The following is a 22,525-nucleotide window of genomic DNA, read 5'->3' as shown; positions in this document are numbered from 1 at the left end:
CGAAGTGTTAACAAGATTTTCCTTTGATCTAAATTTTGACCCCACATGACTCAGTTTCAAACTTGACCTAGAGATCAAGACAAACATTCTGAACAATGTTTTCTTTTTCAACTCCACCTGTTATGCCAGCCAAAATACAATAATTAGATTTTGATGGGCAGCTTGGTCACATTTTCTCCCACATTCATAAATACATGTATTGATACAGAAATTCTCATGAAAAAAGATTGAATGCAATAAAACAATCTCTTTCTGTTTCCTTTAACTGACTGAGTAAATAATATAAATAAATCATGGATCTTTTTCATGAAACAAATCAGTTAAAGGTATTTCTATTTTAACTCTAAAATGGCCCAAGAGCCCCTATTCGAACAAATTTGGCACAAAACCTAAATATAATGATGTAAGTTTGATGAAGACCAATACAGTGGTTCATGAGAACAAGAGCTGTCTGTTGACAACACGCTCGACTCTTCCAAGAATTGAAGTAAGAGAATACTGTATCAAAATACTACCAGAGACTTTCAGACAAAGAAGAGAAGTACAAAATTTAATGTAGATCTATAAGACAAACAATATGTACCTGTATTTGTGGAAATGGATAAATCTTGCATTATATGGCAATGTGTGACCAAGCAAGTGTTCAAAGTTCAAAGCCATTATAAACCGTATTTTCTGTTAATAATTCAGTCTGTGGCATCAACATGGCCGCCGCCATAACTGCCGTTAAAATTTAATATTTCTGGGAAAAATACGAAATTTAGCAGTGACTTATACACTGGAACTTAATTTTTCTGACCATTTCCTGAGCAGCAATTAGGTGCGAACTATATAATCATCGCAACCAATACACACCAAAATATGGTATCAAACAGTTTAGACAAAGTATGGAACTGTAAGCGAAACTTAACTAATTTCTATGTCAAAGTCCTTGTCTTAGTTACTTAGTGTTGCCTAAGTATGTAGACTATGATTGTAAACAAGTGGTCAAAGTTTCAACAAACAGGTTAGACAAAATATGGACTGGAATGAAAAAATTAACTGATTTCAAAGTGCAAAAAGGGCCATAATTCAGCCAAAATAATTGACAGATGGAGACCATGACGATAAACAAGTGTTTAAAGTTTCAAAGACCCATGTCAAATAGTTTTAACAAAACGCTGACTTGTACGAAAACTGAGCCAATTTTCAAGTCCAAAAAGGGCCATAATTCAGCCAAAATAGTTAACAGAGTTATGTAATCTTGCCTACAGATGGAAATCATGATGATAAACAAGTGTTCAAAGTTTCAAAGCCACATGTCCAATAGTTTTGACAAAATCTGGACTTGTACGAAAATTGTACCAATTTCCAAGTCCAAAAAGGGCCATAATTCAGCCAAAATAGTCTACAGAGTTATGTACTCTTGCCTACAGATAGATATTGTTATAACAAACAAGTGATAAAAGTTTCAAAGCCATATGTCAAACAGTTTACACAAAATATGAACTGGTACGAAAAACTTAACCAAGATTTATAAGCGGAAATTAAGACAAATTCCTCGATGGAGTTATGTCCTTTTCCCTAAGGCTTGACATGGTACACATGTGCTGAAAGTTTCAAAGCTTTATCTCAAAAAATTTTGTCAAAACGTGGACTAGTACGAAAAGGTGTGACGCTGGCGCCATGGTGAGTAGGATAGCTCCACTTATTATATTCTTTGAACAGACAAGCTAAAATGTAATATAAAGGTATTTCTATTTTAAGCTCTACTGGCTCTTAAAAGGGGCCAAGTGCCAAAAACTGAACAAACATAGTAAAGAACCTTATAATATTGCTCCAGACAAGGTTTGATGAAGACCAATCAAGCAGTCAATGAGAAGAAGTTATTCAAAGGTATTTCTATTTTTAACTCTACGAGCCCCCAAGTGGTCAAGTGTCTCTCACTGAACAAATTTGTTAAAGGACATTATAAACATACTACAAATCAAGTTTGATGAAGATCCATCAAGTAGTCATTCAAAGGCATTTCTACTTTTAACTCTAGCGGCAAGCACCCATCAACTGAACAGATTTTGGAGAGACCCTTATAATGATGCTACAGGCAAAGTTGATGAAGATCAATTGAGCAGTTCATGAGAAGTAGTCGTTAAAAAGTTGTTTTTTTTAAAGTTTTTTTTAGCCCTAGCGGCCTCTGAAAGGAGTCTACTGACCCCATTTGAACAAGGCAGTCTGAAAGACAGCTATATCCCCCGCTACTGTTATGGATAGTGAAAGGGTTGATGGTACTGGGTGGATCCATTAAACATTTGAGTTGTGACCTTGACCTTAAGCTGGCAGGGGTGAATTTTGAATTCTGCACATTGGCTTGGTAAGGGAAATATTACAGCCAAGTCATATTAAAATCCTTCAAGGGGTTAAGGAGAAACAGAGTGGACACGAAATGACCTTGACCTGTGACCTTGAGCTAACATGGCTGACTCACGATTTCTGCACATCGTCTTGATGAGGTGATCATTTGACCCAAGTTTCATGAAAATCCTTCTAGGGGTTTAAGAGATACAGAGTGGACATGAAATGTTATGGACGGAAGGACAGATGGACACCATTCCTATAATCCCCCACCATTCACAGTGAGGGAAAAATAAATTTGAAAGAGGACTTGATAATGATCCTACTGACCAAGTTTGAAGAATATCCATCTAGCTGTTTATGAAAAGTTGTTTAAAGATATTTCTTATTTCAGCTCTTGCAGCCCCCAAATTAGCAAAATTGGAAGAGGACCTTATAACGATGCTACAGGCAAAGTTTGATGAAGATCCATCAAGAGGTTCAGGAGAATCACGAAAAGTCTTTAAAAAGTATCTCTATTTTTAGCTCTAGTGGCTTCTATAGTAATAACTTCTGAGTATATATTTTTAGTTCCAATGCCTAAATAGTACTCCCATCATCTCAAGTCAAAGGAATCTACACCACTGTAGATCTCTATTGGCTATCACACCACATAGATGTCATGGGCATTAGTATAGGAAGACTGAAAAACTCGAGACTGAGAAAACATTATACAAATGTATTTCTTTTAATCCTCCAGTCCACTGTTGAAATGTTGGTTAATTCAATTCTCCTTCAATTTTCAAAACAACTGTAATTGCTACACCTGCTGATTGGGAAAATAAAGGTTCAAGGTGTGAATTAAAGGATGTTAAAGGTTTTTCTGCGAAATAAAACGTTTTCAAAGTACCCCAGATGAGTGGGAGGGCTGTTTTATATCTCTTATTTCCTCTCCTTTCTTTTCACACTTTCATTTCCGGCGCTTTTACCCATGCTGGCAAAACTCATCTGGTACCCCTCATGCCAGATGACCCTCATGTTGTTACTGACAACTAACGATCCATGCACTGATTTTATATTGTTTATGTAAAATATGAAAAAAATCGGATACCTTGATAGTTTATCTCCATTCCTTACAGAATATTTCTCAATTCAAAATGTGTTATTTTACTGTTAAAATATAACATGCTACAAACAATAAAACTAAAGTGGAACTTTGTTACTGTGCGTCACCGAAACTTCACGTCTGCTAATGGGCGTTAATTTCCTGCGCTTTGTGTATATACTAGCTACTGTAAGAAAGAGTGCTACAAAGACATTATTTTTTGTTGCTTTATTTATCTTATTATTTGCAAAAAATGGTATGCAAGAAAAATAATCTGTCACTGGTTATAGATGCAGATGGGAATATCCGGCTTTGGGTAACTGTTTCAAATTGGCGGAAGCTCGGCAGAGCCTCGTTACTGTTAAAAACAATTACCCTTGAACAGGTTATTCCATTCTGGATCTAAAACCAGTGGCAGATTATTACAGTCTACATGTATCTGCATTCCAGAATGCTTGGTTGGCAGCTCAATTCGTTTTATATGACATTCTATGTACAACACTGATAAGTCCAACATTCTATTCTCATGATCTACAACATGGCATAATGTATGTTTAAATTTGTAAGATAATCTTGAGCAGTAAGTGCACCCGAAGAATATTTCCTGTTCATATTTTGAACAGAACGGGTAATGTGTTGTCTTATAGTGCTCATGTAACAGCTTTAATTTCTGAAAAAATCCTCCACAAATCTTTTTTCAGTTTTTCACAGGAGATTTTTCTTCTAAATATCAAAGTAATAGAAGTTTCATTTAAGTAAATGTGTGAAATAAACAAACTGTCTTAAAACTGTATACTTCACATTGACAGTATTATATTCAGTAAAATGATTTTTATAAAAATTTCACTTACTATAGTGTGCCTCTCAAACTTGCAGTTCAACTGAAAAGTTTGTGCAAGACTACTGCAAAATGTCTTTGTCAAAAAGGACCATTGTTTTGATAAAATGTAGGCATGAGTTATAAAACCATCCGCGTGACATCATATCATGATGCCAAAGATTTGTGTGGAGTCAGAATGCATTCAGTTTGGCAGTTTTTTGAGAATTTAACTTAATTTCATCTATAACAAAAATTACAAAATTAGTTTTGAAAAGTCAACATAAAAAGAATTCTAATATGCTTTTCTCTGTTAAAACACTCTTAAGCTAGAATGATGTCACGTTAACATGCTGTGACGTCAAAGCTTTTGTTGTGACAAAGAAAGTGCGCTATTATATTTTATCTACTGTTTTAGATTAAGGGCATATTAGAATCGAATAATTTATAGCAACCCGTGTTTTACACTCTGGCGGTAATACGTTGCACAAATAATTTCACTCTGGCTGCGCCCTCATGAACTTATTACGCCCGACGTACAACTGCACATCGTGAATAAATAATGTTAAAACACTCTTTTGAAATAAATTATTCCTTAATTAAACAGAGATTTTTGCTAGTTCTTGTGTTTCTACTTAGAAGAAACATACATGTATCATTCAAAATTTATTTTTTTTACATATATGTACTGTAAATGTATATAAATTTTTTACAGGCTTTGTCATCCCTCTCAGAACAAGTCACTTCACATAAGTAAACAAGTGTGGCTACAAACCTCTAGCAAAATTTCTCAACAAGACCTTCTTTCATTGTTCGAATTTTTTTCTTCATTTTCCTTTTTGCACTGTTATCAGCGATGCTTTTAGAAGTTGCTTCTAAATTGCGTATACAATATTGTATACTTCGTATCTCTGCTTCCCATTTATCTACACTGCTAGAATGCTTTGGTGGGAGCTCAATTCTTTTTACACTACAATTTATATACAACACAGATATATCAAGCATCCCATTCTTCGCTAAGTTCTTGTGGAACACAACATGCACTAATGCAGATTTAAATGTGTGAAAAATTCTTGGGCAGTACATGCATTTAAAGAATGTTTCACATCCATGTTTAAGACTAAATGGGTAATGTTTTGCTTTAAAATGCATTGATAATGTCTTTAATTTCTTAAAGGTTTCTCCACAAATTAAGCACTTGTTTGGAGACACTTGAATAGTTACTTCATCTCTGACTTCAATTACACCATAGCAAGGTTTCAATTCAATTTCATTATTATGGCAGAGAACATAATGTTCTACGCTCTGTTTTACAGAACTGAAGAGGTTTTGACAATTTCCCGGACAGGCAGCATAGGCCTTCTGGCGCAATCCTTCAGTGCAAACAACTGAGCCGAGACTTTTCATGTATCGTACGTTCTTATCACCATCAGTCAAAACAGAGCTTGCGGATCTGTGACACGTCTCATTTAGATGCAAGATCATTTGCTCTTTAGAACTGTTGATCTCCATGCAGAAGTCACATTTGAAAGTATTTTGTAGTGTATCTGCTCCATCAACTTTTTCTGCTTGTGAATCGGAATCTGACCGTACCGCTGACAACACTGATTTTGCATGATTCATTGCCTCTCTCATTGCATCATAAATCTCTGTGTTATCTTCTGTTCCATCTGTAACACTTTCACTAACATCATGTCCACTATCTGCCTCATCATCAACAGTTTCACTGCAAATTTGCACACAAACTTCAGTTCCTACCATTGTTCTCTTGACTTTAGTATTTGGCTCACTATCAGAATACGACTGATCGTGCTTTCTCTTTGCAACAGATCCACTTCGTTGAGATAACCTACCTTTTTCAGGTATAATAAATTTTCTAACGCTCTCATACTGGAAAACTCTAAAATTGAAAATGTGTTTGGTGACATTTCTATGGGCACGTTGGTGACAAATCAAACCATCGAAGTGTTTAAAACTTCTCTCACAATACTGACATAAGAAAGTTATGTTACAGTTTTCTATCAAAGTAAAAGGGTAGTGTCCTTTATCTTTCATGTGCCTTTTCAGTTTGTCTACAGTCCCACAAAACACCGCACACTGACAACACTTCGGTGGGTTCAAAGTAATACTGCATTTCTCTTCTTTTACAAGATCAATTAACCCATACTGACCTTTTTGCATCCCCCTTTTCCAGTGTTTTTCATTATAATGATTCACACATAAATCCATCTGTGGAAAAATGGATGGACATGATGCAATAGGACATTTCATTACTGTTGTTTTATATTTTGCATTCCAATTTGTTTTAACTACTTTCTTCATTAGAATTAATGCCCCAACATTATCAACATTGTATTTACTAGCAGAATAGTGTACAGCAGTATCCAAATGTTCACTCATACTTTTTCCATCACTGCATCTAACTTCACAGTGATCACACTTTAAAATGCTTTCTGAGCATGGCATTGTTAAAGTTCCTTGTTTGACATTTTCATCCTCATTATGAACAACTTTATCTTCAGTGTTACTTTCTGTATTCTGTTCCTCTAAAACTATGTTTTCATGTGCATTTGTTTCTACAGTTTCCACTTTTGTATTAGCCATCTTCTCTTCAGATTCATAACTTCTTCTCTGAAACTTTGTATCATTTTCAATGTCTTCCTCATCTGTTTCTTGCTTATCTAATCCATCCCTTGCATCAGCTGGTTTCACAGTTTCATTTTCTATTTCAATCTGTTCATCTGTTATCAAATCCTTATTGTCCTCCACTAAAACACAATCAGAATCATCACTATCAGCATTCTCACTGGTGTTCAACGTGACTGGAAGATCAATTTCAATAGTAACGGTTTCCATTTCACTACTGTTTACTACCTCATTGGATTCGTGAACGTCATCAATATCATCATCCTCAATTTCAATAACTTCCCCTTTGTCTCCTTCTGCAGCTACAGTACATGTTGGTTCTTGTTGTGATATAAAGTTATCAGTATCTATTTGACAACCTTGATAAGGTACTTCAAATTCTTTACTTTCAGGAAGTTTGGCATGAGAAAACTTATCTGAAGCTTCTCCAAATCCATCATCGTCGTCTCTTATACCATTTACATTTACTGGAGTTTTCCTCTGAATTCTGCTCCATGCTGCTGTGTTCTGCGTACGTTCAACGTGATACAAAAGCTCATCACGAGCTCTCATCAGAGTGGCTGGGTCGTAGGGGCCCTCATAATTTCGCAGTCGTAATCGCACAGAAGGTTGGATTGAATAACCATGGTAACCATATTCATCACCATCCCAATTATAAGCCATACTGAAATTTGCCTGAAAAACACATGGGATAAAATCAGTTAAGATTGATTTACTTTACTAGAATCAGATTGCAGTGTCAAGTGAACTGAACTAAAAATTAATACATGTAATTAGTAGCACAAATCCAAGCTAAATGGAGTGAATGGTTGATTGCAGGTCATCGCTGCTATTAAAACACAATGCAATAAGCCTAATAAATCTACTTTTTTTTTTCATTTTTCTTAAAAAATCATATGTTATTTAACTGTATAAAGCAACAGCACATCAAAAATATTCTGTTTTAGTTTCTCCCCCTCAGCATCGAAAAGACCCTGGGAACTATTAGTGTCTGCCAGTCATCACATTATATTGTGCACTCAGCCCATCACTTGGAATACATCGTCAATACGAAGCGGACATGCCCATATTGTCAGAGATTTAAAGTCTTGTATTTTTATCCCTGAGTTACAGCCCTTTTTAAAACTTTACAATATTACAATTCCATCTGTATGTTGTGTACACAACTCCTCATACAGATTTTTCATCCAATTCAAATACAACTTGGTATACATGTGCATACCAAAATTGTCTGATTCATGTGCAATTATATTCCTCACCAGTTATGGTAATTTTGTGGACATTTATAATATGAGCCACGCCATGAGAAAACCAACATAGTGCGTTTGCGACCAGCATGGATCCAGACAGGATCCACGCTGTTTGCTTTCAAAGCCTATAGCAATTAGAGAAACCATTAGCGAACAGCATGGATCCTGACCAGACTGCGCGTTGCGCAGGCTGGTCTGGATCCATGCTGGTCGCAAATGCACTATGTTGGTTTTCTCATGGCATGGCACATATTATAACTACATCTGAATCTTCTGTACTTCACTCCTGCAATGTTTCATCCATTTCAACTGACATTTTAGTGAAGTTTAAATCCTCAACATTAAGTGAAAATGCATACCATATATTCCCTAATTAACAAATTAACAGCCTCCCCCTAATAAAAGCACCACCCCTTATATTCTATATATAAATATTATTTCTTTTATTAATTTAGGTCATAAATGAATACCAGCACTATAAAAGTGATACATAGAGGGTATTTGTTTGTTTCAGTGTAAGATTGAAATAACTTTCACAAGTGAACACCATATGCAATATTTTCACAAGTGGCATAGCCACCAGTGAAAATGTAAGATATGGTGTTCATGAGTGAACGATATTTTTATCATCATGTAAAACAAACAAATTTTCTTTTTATTTCATGTTTTGACTAAATTTTCCCATTTTATAGTTTCTAACTAGTGAAAAATATATTTGATATTTTTCACTGCAGAAACAACAAATATATTTCACTTGATTCACTGAAAAACATGTTAATAAAATTGTTAAAATTCATTCGTTAGAATTTTGATTTATTGTTTACTTTTACTAAAACAAAAGCTGTCTGTAAGACAGCCATATTATGCTCGACTTTTCGAATTGCTGTCCCAGAAACAGGAATATTACCCTAAATGTTACAATATGTAAAGATTTTCAATCCAGTTTCTACATTAGCTTTGAAGGCATGCATGCAAAACTTTAACCAGAAGTTTTAAGTTCAAAAGGGGACATAATATGGCGCATGCCAGAGTTATGGCTCTTGATGCTATCACCTAGTTTTACAACACCGAAGATACATATTAAGTTCCAATTGAATATCTGCATTTATTTGGAGATAGTAACTTGCTTGCAAAACTTTGACCAGAATTTTCTTAGTCCAAAAGGGGGCATAATTTGACCAAAATACATGTCAGAGTTATGGGACTTGACCAAGTGTGGTTGGTAATTGACCTAGAAAAAGAAAAAAAGTTTCAAAGCTATATGCCTTAAGTAATAGCTAAAAACACAAAAATTTAACCAGGATTTGCAAAGTTCAAAAAGGGGCTTAATTTGGCCATAATGCAAGTCAGAATTATGGGACTTGATGCTGTTGACTAGTTTTGTAACCCTAAAGACACATGTGAAGTTTCAATTCAGTATCAGCATTAGTTTGGAGACAGTAACTTGCATGCAAAACTTGAAGTTTAATCAGGTTGGTAATTGACCTAGAAAAAGAAAAATAGGTTTCAAAGCTATATGCCTTTAAGTAATAGCCATATGTACTTGCATGCAAAACTTTAACCAATGTGTGACGCCGACACCAGGGTGATTAGAATAGCTAGACTAATCTTTGAATAGTCAAGCTAAAAATGTCGATAAAAATCATACCCCCCCCCATCTCTCCTCCCACTAATATTTTTAGGGCCTTGATAAACACCCCCTTTTGCAAAATGTAATGCACCTGTGGCATACAGCATATTGTAGTTTCATGTCAGGGTGTGATTTAGTTATGCCCCATTTTTTTTGGACATTATCATATGAATTTTCAGGGGGCATGTGCCATACAATGTCCCTCTTTTTTGCAGCATTAGATTTTGTTTCAGTTTTTGCACCTTTAAATATTTAAGCTACTAGTACAGTTATTACAGTCTTTTTTTTTTTGTATTAAAAATAAGTAATCTCTAAACATTTAAATTGAAAGGAAGCTGGTAACTGCTAAACAATATTGATATTTATTATCTTTAAACAATTATTACCTTTGATCTGAAGAAAATAGTTCCTTCAAAAAGTTGTAATATTCTGGGGCTGTTCAATCAGAACCGTGTCTACACTGAGAAGCCGTATAAAACTTCGAAAAAATAGATCTGTCTCAATGCGAACATGCAGCTGTAATCGCTCATTTTTCCATAAATCAGCTGATTGGCATGCCCGAGCACTGGCAGTCCAGCACAAAGTAGGTCCCTAAACAAGAGCTGTCACGCTCGACTATTTTGATGCTGGATAGTGGAACTGTGGACATCTGAGGGAACTGGAGCTGTCATTGGAGAGTTTAATGACTCCAATGGTGGACGAAGATATTGCACAATAGCTTGAGTCTGTGTAAAAAATATTAAGAAATAAGAGAGGTAAATTGAAGTATATCAAAACACTACATAACTATAATTCTAAGCAAAAAGGGGGCATAATTCATAAAATATTGGTACAGGAGTTATGCACCTTGTGTCATATGAAGAGGGTGATGATGTGGAACAACTACTTCAAGTTTGAATCAAATGCATTTCGTAATAACTGAGATATAGTGAAAATGCATCAAAATTAACCATAAATTCTAAGTAAAAGGGGGCATAATTCCTGAAACATTGGTACCAGAGTTATGCACCTTGTGTCATATGATGTGGGTGATGATTTTGAACAACTACTTCAAGTATGAATCAAATCCATTCAGTAATAACAGAGATAGAGTGAAAGTGCATCAAAACTTTAACCTGAAATTCTAAGTAAAAAGGGGGAATAATTCATGAAAAATTTGTGCCAGAGTTATGAACATTGTGTCATATGATGAGGGTGATGATGCTGAACGATTATTTTAAGTATGAATCAAATCCATTCAGTAATAACAGAGATAGAGTGGAAGTACATCAAAACTTTAACCTGAAATTCTAAGTAAAAAGGGGTAATAATTCATTAAAAATTTGTGCCAGAGTTATGCACCTTGTGTTATATGATGTGGGTGATGATGTTGAACAACTATTTAAAGTTTGAATCAAATCCATCATGTAATTACAGAGATATGATGAAAAAAGAGAAAGTGTAAAAAAAACTTTAACCAAGGTGGGGACGCGGAATGATGCCGACGCCAGGTCAAGTAGGATAGCTCTCCATATACTTCGTACAGTCAAGCTAAAAAACTACAAGGCTGAATGCTTTTGAATTCTACTAAAGTGCTCGGTATCATGAAACGACCTTACACACTAAAATGCAACTCACTTAACTCTAGGTTACATTTAGTCAAAAGTATGTTTCCATATCTGAAGTCCCAGAAGGTCTGGGCAGACATTCTGCAAAGTGTATTTTTTGCCTACAAAAACAGAATACAAAACACATGCCTGTACCAGGGAAACCCTTTGTTTTCTTTTGAACAATTGCTAGTCAGAAAAAAAGGCCAAAGCTTTGAACACCAAAACTTGATAAAAGCTGAAAAAAAACGACTGCAATTAGGCCTAAAAAAAAAATTCTTTGTTTCCGGTAACATGCTCAAAAAAATTAGGGTAGGTAGGTCGGAAAATTATTTTTTTTTGGAATTTTTTTTTATTAAGGGAGACTTTTCGGAAATTATTTTTTTGTCAAAAAATGATTACAAATAAGGGGGTTATGTCTTTAGAGCATCAGTAAGTTGAATTCTAACATCACTGGCCATGTTTAAAGCATAAAAAGTGCAGTTTTGCATCTTTTTGTTAAAAAGTTCAAAAAAAATATTCTCCAAGGCCATAAAAACATTTAGGGTCGGGCAAAAAATTTAGGGTAGGTCGGGATACCGGAAACAAAAAATTTTTTTTTTACGCCTTAAGAGGGCTGCAGGTCAGGTCGAGGGCAACACCTCTGTAGGGGGCCAGTTGGGCTTCAGAACCTCCTGAGATTTAGTAAAATTACTGTACCCAGATAGTACTAGGAAGACTGTTCTTTTGAATATCTGGACCCCAGTCCACCCATATGATAGATACTTTTTGTTTTAAATGTGACAGTGTTTGTCTCTATTTCCTTGATCAACATCTACATCTATGGTGTACTGCCCAACAATCAATTCTGATTCAGAGGTTCCACTAGATCTGAAAACCAAAGAGTCCCAAATTTTGAAGGGTCCTTTTCCAAAATACAGGAGTCCTGTCACAACAAGTCAATATTATGGACTAAATTTTCTTATATAGTAATACGCAGCTGGTTACACAATTATATTAACCAAAAGTTGTTTTATTAGTATTTATTTCATAATAAACATTACAGGGCTTATTCAGTTTTAAGTAATAAACTATTACAAGAATGGTTGGTGGGCTTTGATGCCTTTGCATGTTATATTACCAAAAATACTTCAAAATATTAGCTGCCTTTGCAAGAGTTGTCATATTTTTCTTAAATGCAGACTTTTTACAAGCCTGGGATTAAAGCTGAAAAGCTAGATTCTAAAGCCTGAAATGTCCTTTTTCTATAGAGTTATATAGGGAAATTCTGGTAGCCGAAAGCCTGAAATCAGGGCCAGTCCTGAAAAATCACAGGACTGTTTTTATTGACTAATTATTAAGATTGCACCAGAAAATCTCGTCAGAAAGGACAGATATGTCGCGAAAACAGGTGACAAATACGGAAAACAAAAGTTAATACATGTAATTGACTGCCTAATCAAATAAAATTGTTGCAAATTGGCTCCCCTCCTTTCAATAACAGATGATGTGTATTACACAGATTATCAAATTTTCAGATATTTTCGTCCACAAATACCGTGTAACAGATATAGCTTCCAGCCATTTTCGCCAATTAGAAATTGGAAATTTACTGCTGTCATCTGACAAGTCCCGCCTAGCAATCGCCTGTCAATGGTGGTTTAACTCCGCCTTCCGTACCTTACTACTCACGTCACGCATATCATTAGTTTAATGTATGCGTCCTTTCAGTAACCAAGAGTGTTTATTTAGAATACACGAGACAGTTTTATTGTAGCAAACTGAATGATAAGAGAAAGGGTTATCAAAGGAAAATGCCCCCGGGTCCTGAGTGACACACAGGTAAGTATCATGCCGGGTCCTTTGAGCGTCTTTTGAAAATCTCCCGGGTCCGGACCCGGGTCAAATGGAACCCCTGACTGATTATAACTGGGAGGCGCTTGTCAGGGAAGGCTGTTAATAGATGAGCAAGCTCACATTAGGTGCAAAGTTTTAAAAAAAAGAACTACAATTACTAAGATTAAAAACATAAATATAGATTAGAAAGTTGCAGTTGCCAGCCTCTCAGTGAACAAGCTGGGGCTGGACTGTATGTATAGGGGGAGACCATTCCAGGAAAGAATTGTTCTTAGAACAAGAGGACCATGATGGTCCTGAATCGCTCACCTATCCCCACATGACCCAGTGTTCAACTGAGTATGACGTCGTTATTTCTATTATTTGACATAGTGACCTAGTTTTTGAGCACATGTGACCTAGATATCATCAAGATAAAAAACTCTGACCAATTTTCATGAAGATCCATTGAAAAATATGGCCTCTAGAGAGGTCGCAAGGTTTTTCTATTATTTGACCTAATGACCTAGTTTTTGAAGGCACGTGACCCACTTTTAAACTTGACCTAGATATCATCAAGGTGAACATTCTCACCAATTTTCATGAAGATCTCGTGAAAAATATGGCCTCTAGAGAGGTCACAAGGTTTTTCTATTTTTCGACCTACTGACCTAGTTTTTGACCGCACATGACCCAGTTACGAACCTGACCTAGATATCATCAAGTTGAACATTCTCACTAATTTTCATGAAGATCCATTTAGAAATATGGCCTCTAGAGAGGTCACAAGGTTTTTTCTATTTTTAGACCTACTGACCTAGTTTTGGACCCCACATGACCCAGTTTCGAATTTGACTTAGATATCATCAAGATGAACATTCTGACCAATATTCATGAAGATCTCATGAAAAATTTGGCCTCTAGAGAGGTCACAAGGTTTTTCTATTTTTAGATCTACTGACCTAGTTTTTAACCCCACGTGACCCAGTTTCGAACTTGACCTAGATATCTTCAAGGTAAACATACTGACCAATTTTCATGAAGATCCATTGAAAAATATCGCCTCTAGAGAGGTCACAAGGTTTTCCTATTTTTAGACCTACTGACCTAGTTTTTGACTGCATGTGACCCAGTTTCGAACTTGACCTAGATATCATCAAGGTGAACATTCTCACCAATTTTCATGAAGATCCATTGAGAAATATGGCCTCTAGAGAGGTCACAAGGTTTTTCTATTTTTAGATCTACTGACCTAGATTTTGACCCCACATGACCCAGTTTCGAACTTGACCTAGATAACATCAAGGTGAAAATTCTGACCAATATTCATGAAGATCTCATGAAAAATATGGCCTCTAGAGAGGTCACAAGGTTTTTCTATTTTTAGATCTACTGACCTAGTTTTTAACCCCATGTGACCCAGTTTCAAACTTGACCTAGATATCATCAAGATAAACATTCTGACCAATTTTCATGAAGATCCATTGAGAAATATGGCCTCTAGAGAGGTCACAAGGTTTTTCTATTTTTAGACCTAATGACCTAGTTTTTGACCCTACGTGACCCAGTTTCAAACTTGACCTAAATATCATCAAGATAAACATTCTGACCAATATTCATGAAGATCTTATGAAAAATATGGCCTCTAGAGAGGTCACAAGGTTTTTCTATTTTTAGATCTACTGACCTAGTTTTTAACCCCACGTGACCCAGTTTCGAACTTGACCTAGATATCATCAAGATGAACATTCTGACCAATTTTCATGAAAATCCATTGAGAAATATGGCCTCTAGAGAGGTCACAAGGTTTTTCTATTTTTAGACCTACTGACCTAGTTTTTGAACCCATGTGACCCAGTTTCGAACTTGACCTAGATATCATCAAGGTGAACATTCTAACCAATTTTCATGAAGATCTTATGAAAAATATGGCCTCTAGAGAGGTCACAAGGTTTTTCTATTTTTAGACCTACTGACCTAGATTTTGACGGCACGTGACCCAGTTTCGAACTTGACCTAGATATCATCAAGATGAACATTCTGACCAACTTTCATAAAAATCCCATGAAAAATGTGACCTCTAGAGTGGTCACAAGCAAAAGTTTACGGACGCACGCACGCACGCACGGACGACGGACACCGCGCGATCACAAAAGCTCACCTTGTCACTTTGTGACAGGTGAGCTAAAAAAAAGGAGTTGGAATGGTACTGCGTATATGATTGTGGGATCAAGTAAGTAGTTCAGGTTCCTTGTAGGTATGAGATGGTTACGGTCAACTGCAATAGGACTGTACTTTATTTTAAAAATATAATGAGGGAATTTTTGATACAGCGTTGTTTAAGGGATTGCCAGATGAGAACTTGAGATCTTTAAGCGTTTTAGTGACCTTGCTTGTTTTGCCATAGTTGTTACATACGTATAAAGCTGCAGATCATTGTACAAGCAATGGCAGACTTTAAACTTTAATTGAGTCACGTTGAAAATCTTAGATCTAAATACTTATCACTTAATGATCGAGGATTGAAAAGGAAATTGCTAGAAACAAGAAAAACTGCAATATCAAAAACTTAAAATATGCATCTGGCGATGTCACCATATTGCATGGCTAAACATCTTAAAATACAATGCATATCACTGGTCGCAGCCGAAAGAAACAACATTTTATTGATCAGGTCGGATATCCGGGCACTTAAGTGTATTGCGTTGCGTAGCAACAAGCGGAGGTGACAGCAAACGCTAAATTGTAATTGAAAAGCGTTTCATGTTTCACTAGTGCTGGTTGTTTTTCTTTGCTTAAAGGCCTAGATTTTGGCAGTGGGCCAAGGGATTTCTGTCTTCACCAGCACAGTTGGGGGCTAATGACCATCACAGTATGGTTCCAATAAACAAGGGTCATTGTTTATTGGAGAGTCAGTCTACCTTTCAAGTGTATCAGTTAGTGAGAAGGGGAAACAATGTAATTCATTTTAAATTAATGAATAATTAATAACATTTAAAGTTATACTAGTTTTTTTTAGGCATTTCTATGTAAAGAAAAATGTTGTTGATCAAACACAATAATAAAATAACCAGAAACTTATTTTCACAATAATAAATAATGAGAAACTTTCATAAAGAAATATGCAAGTTTTTATTTTTTTCAAATTCTGCCTGTAGAATTGTGATATTTCAGAAAAAAGTGACTTTCACTCATCTAAAGCTGGCAGAATACTTTAGAAAACATTTGTCTAAAATTGAAAACAGTATGTGCATTTCAAAGTTACAAAGCAAAGCATGAAAAAAGTCACTTTTTGCAACAAACTAAAAATGAAAATTGAGTATAGATGGAACACAATAATTTTATATTATTTTTTTGTCAGCACAAAGAACTCATGAAGTTTTCACTATACTTGTGTTTTATTATCATTGTTATTTTCAATATTATTACTGTATCTTTTATCATCCTATATGTAATAATAATAATAATAATAATAATAATAATAATAATAATTATTATTATTATTATTATTATTATAACATTAAAGTAATAGTTATTATCATCGATATAATATCAAAATAATAATTATTATTATTATCATTCCACATTCACAGAAGAAAAATTAATTTCTTTCAACTCCACTGCACACATCTTCATGGTCTAGTTGGGGTCCCTGCTGTGCTAATTGCCCTAATCAGTAACTGTTACATAATCGCTGATAAGCAGCAGATAAGATGGGAGTTGTATATTGGATTTGGGGGGGGGGGGGGGGGGGGGGGGGGGGGGGGACACTTATATAGTAGCGAATCTAGGCCTTTAAAGTAAAATTTTGGGCAATATTAATAAGGTAGTGAATTTATAATGTAGCATGGTGTTCCAGAAATCACTCCCTTGAAAGAAACCTTTCTTTTTTAGGTTGGAGACGTGATATTCATCATTGATCCGTGTAAGCTGCAAGTTCTCATATTTGTGACGGACTGGATGAAAATTATAATTTAAAAAATCGGAGGTCTTTTTAAAGTAAATAAAACTGAAAATCTAGTTCATTTAATTAGGTTTCTCCATTCGTTTCACTTTTTTCGTTCTATTTAGTAGCCTGCCATTAAAATAGCTCTGAAAGCCAGATAGCTTATACTGTGGTGTCAAAAGTGATTCAGTCACTCCAAATTTAATCAAATCAACACCTCTTACCTAAATTCTGATTCGTATGAAATTTAATGAGTGGTGTCATAATTTAAAGCTTAATAGCACATTATGCGTGAATACTGGAGAAGGGATTTTTTTCTCCCTCGGAGCGTATCAGGATCACAATAGCATTTATAACACAAAGCAGTTTTTTATATGTTACAATTGTTTTAATGTAATATGACATCTAGAGCTACTGTGTTACAAGCGGAGATAAAATGATATATATATAATAACTGCATGCTAGTTTCTTTTTTACGAACAGCCAGGATGTATCAATAAATTGATGACTTCCAATTACGAAAATACTAAAAAAAATACTGATCTCTGTTCTGTCAATTATTTAAAACTGAGAACGATAATTTGTACGTTTTGTCTAGAATAATGTTAGTCATATCTTGTAGTTTTCAATATCCATTTTTTGTTGTTAATTGTTAGACTGTCACAATTGACCTTACGCCGGATAGCCTGTAGCCACGCCTACCAGTTTTCAGGGGGAACAATTCATGCTAGGCCCGACAAACAAAAGAATCAAATGGCAGCGGCAGAAATATTTTGCCGGACATTCTAGTTGATTTCGGCGTACGCTACCTCAATTCACACGTATTTCTAAAGTGAAAAGACAAAACACAATCGTTAATAAGTGGATGTTCTGTAGAGAAACATAAATTCTACAAAAAACAACGATACGTTGTTGTTAAAAGCCGGGAACTGCACCCGAGTATGCGGAAAACTAAACAAGGCAGGGGGCCGAGCGGAAAACACGTAAAAAAGACGGAAATCTCTGAAACCATTATACTATAATAGCTGATTTTGTGGGGGTTTTTTTATTGTCCGTTTCTTTTTCATTATAGAAACGTCAAATTTCGATCTCCCGGAAATAATGTAGGGTATGACTATATTAAGCAGACTAGAACATTGATTTTTATTAATTAAGGTTGAAATCAGACTGTGGATTCTGAATCCTATTTCAAAATAATTAGATAAATTAAATAAGGTAATTTACATGTAAAAATTGTCACTTGTGTCATTTAAGAAACGTTGGATTTCGAAATACCGGAACTCATTTAAGATGCTCATATCATTGTTCAACATTATTCAGATACATAGCATTTAATGTCTAATACTTAGACATGATGTGTTTTAAGTATAAGTAAAGAAAGTTCTGTTATTAGAATTAAAACGTGTAAATGATAAATAAATAAGATATAGTCCAAGGCGATGATATAGTCCATACTCATATTTCAAGACATATACCGGCACATCGCAGCTTAAAACAATGTTTGAGCCTACCAAATTTCTTTATAAAGTATACAGAATGAATGTATAATTTTTTGTTTAAGAACATATCTTCTTTATACGAAATATACTATTTTTTCTGGAATTTTAGACGAAGTTTACGCTGTCTATTAAAATGAAATTTAGGACGAAAGCACACACCGAGTGCTAAGTCAAAACTTTGAGCACCTGGAACATTGTTGATTAGACTCATTAAAAATAATCTTATATTAATCATAGTTTTTTATCATGTTTATTATTTGTTGTATTATCACCCAGGTATGACTTAACATACACCAGTGGGAGATTGATGTAAACCTTAAACAAGAGGGCCAAGATGGCCCTAGGTCGCTCACCTAAGAAACACTCCATAACAGTGTAAAACATGTTTGACCTAGTGATTTCAAGGAAACAAATATTCTGACCAATTTTCATTAAAATTGGACCAAAAAATTGGTCTCTTGCGATAAAACAAGCATTTTCTTAGATATGACTTAGTTTTTGACCCTAGATCACCCATGTTCAAACTCGACCTAGATTTTATCAAGGCAATCATTCTGACCAAAATTCATGAAGATCAACTGAAAAATACAGCCTCTTTCACATACAGAAGTTTTTTCTTTGATTTGACCAAGTGACCTAGTTTTTGACCTCAGATGACCCATATTCAAATTCGACCTAGATTTCATTAAGGCAATCAACCTGACCAAATTTCATAAAAATCAATTGAAAAAAACAGTCTCTATCGCATACACAAGATTTTTCTTTAATTTGACCTAGTGACCTAGTTTTTGACCTCAGATAACCCATATTCAAAATCGACCTAGATTTCATCAAGACAATCATTCTGACCAAATTTCATACAGATCAATTGAAAAATACATCCTCTATTGCATACACAATGTTTTTCTTCGATTTGACCTAGTGACCTAGTTTTTGACCCGAGATGACCCATTTTCGAACACGGCCTAGATTTTATCAAGGTAATCATTCCGGCTAAATTTCATGAAGATCAGTTGAAAAATACAGCCTCTACTGCATACACAAGGTTTTTCTTTGATTTGACCTAGTGACCTAGTTTTTGACCCGAGATGACCTATTTTCGAACTTGGTCTAAATTTCATCAAGATAATCATTCTGACCAAAATTCATGAAGATCAATTGAAAAATACAGCCTCTATCGCATACACAAGGTTTTTACGTGATATGACCTAGTGACCTAGTTTTTGACCCAAGATGACCCATTTTCGAACTCGGCCTAGATTTCACCAAGGTAATCATTCTGACCAAAATTCATGAAGATCAATTGAAAAATACCGCCTCTATCGCATACACAAGGTTTTTCTTTGATTTGACCTAGTGACCTAGTTTTTGACCCCAGATGACCCATTTTCGAACTCGGCCTAGATTTCATCAAGGTTATCATTCTGACCAATATTCATGAAGAAAAATTGAAAAATACAGCCTCTATCGCATACACAAGGTTTTTCTTTGATTTGACCTAGTGACCTAGTTTTTGACCCGAGATGACCCATTTTCGAACTCGGCTTAGATTTCATCAAGGTTATCATTCTGACCAATATTCATGAAGATTAATTGAAAAATACCGCCTCTATCGCATACACAAGGTTTTTCTTTGATTTGACCTAGTGACCTAGTTTTTGACCCCAGATGACCCATTTTCGAACTCGGCCTAGATTTCATCAAAGTTATCATTCTGACCAATATTCATGAAGATTAAATGAAAAATACAGCCTCTATCGCATACACAAGGTTTTTCTTTGATTTGACCTAGTGACCTAGTTTTTGACCCGAGATGACCCATTTTCGAACTCGGCCTAGATTTCTTCAAGGTTATCATTCTGACCAATATTCATGAAGATTAATTGAAAAATACAGCCTCTATCGCATACACAAGCTAAATGTTGACAGACGACGGACGACAGACGACGGACGCCGGACATTGAGCGATCAGAAAAACTCACCTGAGCATTGCTCAGGTGAGCTAAAAATGCATAAATCATGTTTCCAGTACATTAAGGCATAATATTTACATGTTACCATTCAAATAATATAGAACATCAAATACTTGTGATTTATCAGTACATACCAGTTACTCTGGTAACTGATGGAATATTTTTACTATTGAATAAAGAATACTTGGCACTTTTGTTAAATAAGAAAGTTAATTTTCATAGAATTTTACACTGATTTAAATGAAATAATTAAAACGTTATAACACAATGAGTGCTAAGTCGAATTGCTTTGCTTTTAAACACTCTTATAGGATTTTTTAGATCAGGGGCCTCCGTGGCTAGAGTCGTTGACTTCAAACCATTTGCCCCTCATCGATGTGGGTTCGAAACATCATTTGGGGCGTAGAATTCTTCACGTGAGGAAGCCATCCAACTGGCTCACGGACGGTCGGTGGTTCTACCCAGGTGCCCGCTCGTGATGAAATTGTGCACGGAGGGGCACCTGGGGTCTTCCTCCACCATTAAAAGCTGGAAAGTCGCCATATGACCTAAAATTGTGTCGGTGCGACGTTAAACCCAACAAAATAAATAAAATAAAATTTTAAGATCAACTATTCTTGAGGACGTCCACAGAGCCTGATACATCGTTGACAATATGCGAGGTCTGAGAGTGGATTTGGAAAAGGGAAGCGCTCTAGTATTACACTCTCTTCCTTGTGTCTGGTGTAAAGGTGTCGTAACGTCACCTTTTTACCATTTTGGACGATTTTTCGGTGGTATTTATATTCTTTGACTGGCGAGTCCGGCACTAAGTTTGACGGACAAAATGGCGGCTAACAACAAGGCTTATCAGTTCTGTTATCTGATTGGTCAGTTGGAACCTGTCAATCAACACTGGCGTAAGGTCAATTGACTGCTTCCACATACCACAAAATTAAAGCATTCATTCCAGTCATAAATCATAAATCACTATGGAAACCAATCAGTATGTGGTATATTGACGAAAATCAGTTTTGAACAGTTCCTAATGACTATCACCTATTAATGGATTGATTTCCTGTTTGTTTTATCCCTCTGTTGTACCCCTTCGGGGCCTTATGGTAATTTCGGGAGACAATCAAAATCCCCTTGATCAAAATTCCCTTCACTGAAAACTGACAGGGTGTTACAAAATCCCCTTCATACTTTTGCAGGGGGTATCATAATCCCCTCTGTGATTTTTACTTATTTCATCAAGTTCAAATACAACTATACACAATTTAAAAGTCTATTGCATAAAGCACGTAAATACAATGCCTTTAGCAAACATAATTTAATTTGGAGCACTGATATCTCTATATCTGTAATGAAAATTACAGAGGGGATTATGATACCCCCTGCAAAAGTATGAAGGGGATTTTGTAACACCCAGTCATTTTTCAGTGGAGGGGATTTTGATCAAGGGGATTTTGATATACACTCGGTAATTTCCTGTCTTATCCGTTTGATGTATGCCTTCAGGGTTTTATGATATTTGGAAGATGCACATTATTGTTATTTGCGTGTCAGTTGACAAAGGGATTAATAGAGCTACTACATAAAAAACTTTAACCAATACTTATGCCCGAACATTTAGTTCATTTTTAACTTTAAAATTAATTCACCAAACTAAATTTTGGCTGGAAGGACATTTCTTCTTCTTCAAAAAAAACAAGAGCTGTCCGTAAGACAGCCAAGCTCGACTATTCGAAATATTGTCCCAGAAGCAGGAAAATATTACCCAAAAAGGTTAAATATCAAAAGAGTTTTAAGTTCAAAAGGGGGAATAATTTGACCAAAATGCATATCAGTTATGGGACTTGCTGCTCTTAACTAGTTTTATAACCTCGAAGGCACATGTGAAATTTCAGTTCAATATCTGCATTAGTTTTGGAGATAGAAACTTGCATGTAAAACTTTAACCAGAATT

At 35.4% G+C, this 22,525-nt stretch overlaps 1 protein-coding gene across 3 annotated transcripts in view; it reads right to left on the bottom strand.

The window, feature by feature from the left end:
* Positions 1-22,525, bottom strand: part of LOC123535587 (uncharacterized) — a 36,765-nt gene that overhangs the window by 6,404 nt on the left and 7,836 nt on the right. Inside the window, exons 2-3 of one of the 3 annotated variants that reach the window (XM_053549680.1) lie at positions 10,145-10,483; positions 3,025-7,553 (exon numbers count right to left, since the gene is read on the bottom strand). The exons of 1 other annotated variant lie outside the window; for it this stretch is intronic. In XM_053549680.1, coding sequence (XP_053405655.1) covers positions 5,010-7,541 — 2,532 coding nt within the window. In that variant the 5' untranslated portion in view covers positions 7,542-7,553; positions 10,145-10,483 and the 3' untranslated portion in view covers positions 3,025-5,009. Of the gene's footprint in view, positions 1-3,024; positions 7,554-10,144; positions 10,484-22,525 lie in introns of those variants that run through there. One more of the 3 variants, XM_045318304.2, reaches the window with a different exon arrangement.

This window comes from Mercenaria mercenaria, chromosome 1 (genome assembly GCF_021730395.1).
Source record: "Mercenaria mercenaria strain notata chromosome 1, MADL_Memer_1, whole genome shotgun sequence".
NCBI lineage: Eukaryota > Metazoa > Mollusca > Bivalvia > Venerida > Veneridae > Mercenaria > Mercenaria mercenaria.
This window is presented reverse-complemented; position numbering and strand designations above follow the sequence as displayed.